Genomic DNA, 6,026 nt, shown 5'->3' with positions numbered 1-6,026 from the left:
CCTCGTGATCCGCCCGTCTCGGCCTCCCAAAGTGCTGGGATTACAGGCTTGAGCCATCGCGCCCGGCCTTTTCTTTTTTTTAATTTGAGACGGAGTCTCGCTCTGTCACCCAGGCTGGAGTGCAGTGGCGTGGTCTCAGCTCACTACCAGCTCCGCCTCCTGGGTTCACGCCATTCTGCCTCAGCCTCTTGAGTAGCTGGGACTACAGGCGCCCCCCCACCACGCCCGGCTAATTTTTTGTATTTTTAGTAGAGATGGGGTGTGATCTGCCTGTCTCGGCCTCGCAAAGTGCTGGGATTACAGGCATGAGCCACAACAGCCCAAAACTTCAGATTTCTTGTCTCATAACTAGACATCCTCATCACTGAGTGTTAGCCTGGATGTAAGCATTCCTAATCTTTTGTACTTTTCATGTCAGCATTTGGCTCCAGCTAGCTGCCTGGAGAGAAATTCTAGCATTATGAGCATGCAGGTCCTATCAACAGGTTGGGGGTGCAGTTTATTCATACAGATAGTGAGAGTGGCACAGATGGATGCTGTCCCTTAAAACAAACAGACTTGTCTTTGGGAGGCTGAGGCGGGTGTATCATGAGGTCAGGAGTTCAAGACCAGCCTGGCCAACATAGTGAAACCCCGTCTCTACTAAAAATACAAAGAATTAGCCAGGTGTGGCTGGCGTGGTTGCTCATGCCTGTAATCCCAGCACTTTGGGAGGCCAAGGCGGGCAGAGCATGAGGTCAGGAGATCGAGACCATCCTGGCTAACACAGTGAAACCCATCTCTACTAAAAATACAAAAAATTATCCAGGCGTGGTGGCGGGCGCCTGTAGTCCCAGCTACTTGGGAGGCTGAGACAGGAGAATGGAGTGAACCCGGGAGGCAGAACTTTCAGTGAGCCGAGATTGCACCACTGCACTCCAGCCTGGGCTACAGATCAAGACTCTGTGTCCAAAAAAAAAAAAAAGCCAGGTGTGGTGATGTGCACCTATAATCCCAGCTACTTGGGAGGCTGAGGCAGGAGAATTGCTTGAACCCAGGAGGTGGAGGTTGCAGTGAGCCGAGATCACGCCATTGCACTCCAGCACAGGTGACAGTGCGAGACTCTCCCAAAAAAAAAAACAGACTTGTCCTGCTGCCCTTTCTTTTCCCTCTGGCAGGAGAGAGAGAGAGAGAGTGTGTGTGTATATGTGTGTCCATCTGTCCATCCGTCCGTCCATCTGTCTGTCTATCAAGGGGGAGGGTGACCACTTTCTAAAAGGCCATCCATGTATTTTTAGCTTCCTGATTTTTTTCTGATTTTTTTCTTTATGCCAGTCTCTTTGAAGCCAGGTGAATTTTAGGCCTTGGCAATTTTCTTTTTATTGGAATGGGAAGGTCAAGAAAATGAGAGTCACCCAAAACATATCCATTCAAATGATACAATTTTAGGGTTTATTTTTAAGTGATACCCAAGTTTTTTGCTAAGAACCTATGCCAGTGTGTATATGAGAGTTTGCACTGCCCCATATTGTTGCCACCAGCCACATGGGACTGTTTAAAGTTAAATTTTACAAATCAGCCAGTCGTGGTGGTGTGCACCTGTAGTCCCAGCTACTTAGGAGGCTGAGGCAGGAGGATTGCTTGAGTGCAGGAGTTCAATGCTGTAGCAAGCTATGATCGTGCCACTGTACTCCAACCTGAGTGACAGAATGAGACCTCATCTCTTCAAAAAAAAAGAAAAAAAGAAAAAAATTAAAATATGAAGTTTAGTTCTTCATTCACCCTAACCACATCTCCAGTGCTCAATAACTATATGTGACTCATGGCTACCTTATTAGCATAGATATAGAACACTGTGACTATCACAGAAAGTTGTTTTGAACAGTGTTGGCAAGCCCTGTAAGTGGAAGAGGCGGTGCAGTGTGATCTGTGTCTTCAGGAAACCAGGCAGTCAGACCAGTTCAATGAGGAGAGGCAGAACATGGCTTCACTTCTAAGTTAAAAACTGCTTGGATGGCCTAAAGATACAATGGCCATTCTCAGAGTAGTGAGAAGGAAGGAACAGATGTTTAGGGAGCTAGAAGAAAGTCAGAGAGGGCCGGACGCAGTGACTCATGCCTGTAATCCCAGCACTTTGGAAGGCCGAGACGGGCAGATAACGAGGTCAGGAGTTCAAGACCAGACTGACCAACATGGTGAAACCCTGTCTCTACTAAAAATACAAAAATTAGCCGGGCGTGGTGGTGGGCGCCTGTAATCCCAGCTGCTCAGGAGGCTAAGGCAGGAGAATCACTTGAACCTTGGGAGCAGAGGTTGCAGTGAGCCCAGATCGCACCACTACATTCCAGCCTGAGTGACAGAGTGAGACTCTGTCTCAAAAAGAAAAAAAAAAAAAAGTCAGAGGAGACAAGGAGCATGTACACCTAAAATCAATATAGACCCCTCTGCTGATGGGGTCATGGTGAGTACTTGAGGTACCAAGTCTGGATAAACATCAAACTTCAGCCAATAGCTTTGAGTTTCTAGCCATCCAAGCCTTTTATTAAACATACAGAAGGACCTTTTTTCCCTTTCATCTAACAAGTAAAAGCACCTACAAAGAATGCCTATAGAGTGTAGGTTAACTACACATACACTTCAAAAAGATCTTCTGAAATCCTTTAGTGTTCTGGACATTGGACTGCTTGTCCCTGGGAAGTAGCAGCAGAAATCATCAGGTGGTGAACAGAAGAAAAAGAAAATCTCTTCCTTTTTGAAAGTCTGTTTTTTGAATAAAAGCCAATATTCTTTTATAACTAGATTTCCTTCTTTCCATTCCTCTGTCCCTCTTTCTTCCTCTCTTCCAGATCTTCAGGGGGCTAGAAATCTGTTGCTATGGGCCCTTCACCAACATGCCCACAGGTAAGAGCCTGGGAGAACTGCAGAGTTCCAGCACCAGCCTTTGTCTTACATAGTGGAGTATTATAAGCAAGATCCCCCAATGGGGGTTCCTCAGATTGCTGAGATGTTGTAGAGGCTATTCTATTTCTCTACCACCCTCCAAACAAAACAGCACCTAAATGTTACCCTATGGCAGAAAAAAAGCTATACCTTGTCCCCCTTCTCAAGAGCATGAAGGTGGTGAATAGTTAGGATTTAGTATGTTATGTGTTCAGATGGCATCGAGCTGCTGTTAGTGCCAACATGTTAGTGAGAAAATACCTTTGGATAGGTAAAACTCAAGACGTTCTGCTCTTCCTAAACCATCTTAATTTACTTACATAGAAGAAAGCACAGCAGCTGGCCCACCATGGACAGACCCAGAGCAGGGTAAGATTCTCAGTGAACATTTTTGTTTTTTGTTTTTTGTTTTTTTTTTTTTTGAGATGGAGTCTCTGTCGCCCAGGCTGGAGTACAGTGGCGCGATCTTGGCTCACTGCAACCTCCACCTCCCGGTTCAAGCGATTCTCCTGCCTCAGCCTCCCAAGTAGCTGGGACTACAGGCACATGCCACCACGCCCAGCTAATTTTTTGCATTTTTTTTTTTTAGTGGAGACAGGGTTTCACCGTGTTAGCCAGGATGGTCTCGATCTCCTGACCTCGTGATCCACCCGCCTCGGCCTCCCAAGGTGCTGGGATTACAGGCCTGAGCCACCGCACCCAGCCCTCTTGGTGAACATTTTCTAATTAAACTTGACACTGAATACAATGTTATACTTAGGACTGCAATAAAGCTCACCTGGAGTTGGGCAGCACAAAGGCCCTGGTGTGTGTATAAATTTGGTTTGTTCTTTTCACAGCAAAAGCTACCCACTTTTGCCTCCTATGCCTGCTTCTGCCCATGGACTTAGGTCCTCTTACACCTTAGAGGAAGCCTTAGCATCTGGTCACAGGCAGATGAGTGACAGCAAGAAAACCTGGCTGCAATGTAATTTTGTTTCCATCCTCTTTATTAGTTATCAATTGGATTTTTATGAAATTTCCAAGTTCCACTCAAGGATTTCTCAGTGTTTTTTTACTTTGGTATAGTGCAAACCAGGGTTGCCAGCAAGTATTATTTTGGGGGTGAGTTAGTCAGCCTTCGTTCAGTCAGACAGACAGGAGCACCTCAGCAATTCCCAGAAACAGGCTGATGAGAAAGAGCAACATACATGAATGTCTTGAAGAACACATCCAACAGGGCCCACTAGGCAGTTCTGATTTTCCAGGTACACGGAGAACATCTCCACAGTCTCTTCTGATTTCTTTTCCCCTGAGTATATGGATTCCAGCTCAGCATGTAGCCTTCCCTGCTGAGTCTCTAACCAGGATGACATGTACTTTTTGACTGGATGAATTATCTTCCCGTCTCTTGACATTTACAGTAATTACCACCAAGTATGGTATTTTCAGTGGCCATGATTATCAATTACCAACACAGAATTAGGATGAAGGGAGAAAGGGAGGGAAGGAAGGTGGGTGTTTTTTCACACAGTGTCTTAGCCAGCAATTTAGCAAATTAATTGAAATTAGATCTTCGATTTTTTTTTCTTTCAAGCATTTTATTTGAGAGACTGTCAAACCTTATACCAAGTGACCTTATAGAGACTGATAACCAGAGTACATAGCATATCAGTGGCAAATTGACTTAAAATCCATACCCCTGCTATTTTAAGACCATTGTCCTTTGGAGCAGAGAGAGAAACTCTCCCACTGAGAGGTCTTGCTATAAACCTTCATCCGGAGAGTGTAGGGTAGAGGGCCTGAGTTAAGTACACAGATTACTGGGGTGATTTTATGTCTAAATGTCCTGTTTAGATCAACTGGAATGGATGGTACAGCTGTGTGGTGCTTCTGTGGTGAAGGAGCTTTCATCATTCACCCTTGGCACAGTAAGTATTTGCTGCCCTGTCAGAGAGGAAGGACACAGTATTCTCTCCTGTGATTGAGCAAGACCGGCACCTGTCAGTCCCTGTGGACGCCCCTACTGTAGCCTCAGAAGTCTTCTCTGCCCACAAAGCTGTGCCAGAAGACTCCATCTGTAAGGGATGGGTGAGGATTTGAGAACTGCACATATTAAATATACTGAGGGAAGGCTCTTTGCCTCTCTTTTTGCCATATGCCCCTCCCTCTCCTCTCTGACTGCCCCAGCATACTGTGTTTCAACAAATCATCAAGAAATGATGGGCACTGGGCGTGGTGGCTCATGCCTGTAATCCCAGCATTTTAGGAGGCTAAGGCAGGTGGATCACTTGTCAGGAGTTTGAGACCAGCCTGGCCAACATGGTGAAACCCCATCTCTGCTAAAAAAAATACAAAAATTAGCCAGGCCTGGTGGAGCATGCCTGTAATCCCAGCTACTTGGGAAGCTGAGGTGTGAGAATCGCTTGAACCTGGGAGGCAGAGGTTGCAGTGAGCCAAGACTGCACCACTGCACTCCAGCCTGGGTGACAGAATAAGACTTCGTCTAAAAAAAAAGAGAGAAAAGGCCGGGCGCAGTGGCTCATGCCTGTAATCCCAGCACTTTGGGAGGCCAAGGCAGGTGGATCACGAGGTCAGGAGATAGAGACCATCTTGGCTAACATGGTGAAACTCCGTCTCTACTAAAAATACAAAAAATTAGCTGGGCATGGTGGCGGGTGCCTGTAATCCCAGCTACTTGGGAGGCTGAGGTAGGAGAATGGCATGAACCCGTGAGGCGGAGCTTGCAGTGAGCGGAGATTGTGCCACTGCACTCCAGCCTGGGTGACAGAGCGAGACTCTGTCTCAAAAAAAAAAAAAAAAGAGAGAGAAAAGCTAGGCACGGTGGCCCACGCCTGTAATCCCATCACTTTGGGAGGCCGAGGTGGGCAGATTACGAGGTCAAGAGATCAAGACCATCCTGGCCAACCAACGTGGTGAAACCCCGTCTCTACTAAAAATACAACAATTAGCTGGGCGTAGTGGTGCATGCCTGCAGTCCCAGCTACTTGGGAGGCTGAGGCAGGAGAATCGCTTGAACCCAGGAGGCAGAGATTGCAGTGAGCCGAGATCACGCCACTGTACTCCAGCCCAGGTGACAAAGCGAGACTCCGTCTCAAAAAAAAAAA

At 46.6% G+C, this 6,026-nt stretch overlaps 1 protein-coding gene across 1 annotated transcript in view; it reads left to right on the top strand.

Annotated features, from left to right (window-relative positions):
• BRCA1 (BRCA1 DNA repair associated) overlaps nucleotides 1-6,026 on the top strand; it is a 92,796-nt gene that overhangs the window by 82,251 nt on the left and 4,519 nt on the right. Inside the window, exons 19-20 of the mRNA XM_017867636.1 lie at nucleotides 2,826-2,880; nucleotides 4,756-4,883. Coding sequence (XP_017723125.1) covers nucleotides 2,826-2,880; nucleotides 4,756-4,883 — 183 coding nt within the window. The remainder of the gene's footprint in view (nucleotides 1-2,825; nucleotides 2,881-4,755; nucleotides 4,884-6,026) is intronic.

This window comes from Rhinopithecus bieti, unplaced genomic scaffold (genome assembly GCF_001698545.2).
Source record: "Rhinopithecus bieti isolate Rb0 unplaced genomic scaffold, ASM169854v2 scaffold_4544, whole genome shotgun sequence".
Classification (NCBI taxonomy): Eukaryota; Metazoa; Chordata; class Mammalia; order Primates; family Cercopithecidae; genus Rhinopithecus; species Rhinopithecus bieti.
This window is presented reverse-complemented; position numbering and strand designations above follow the sequence as displayed.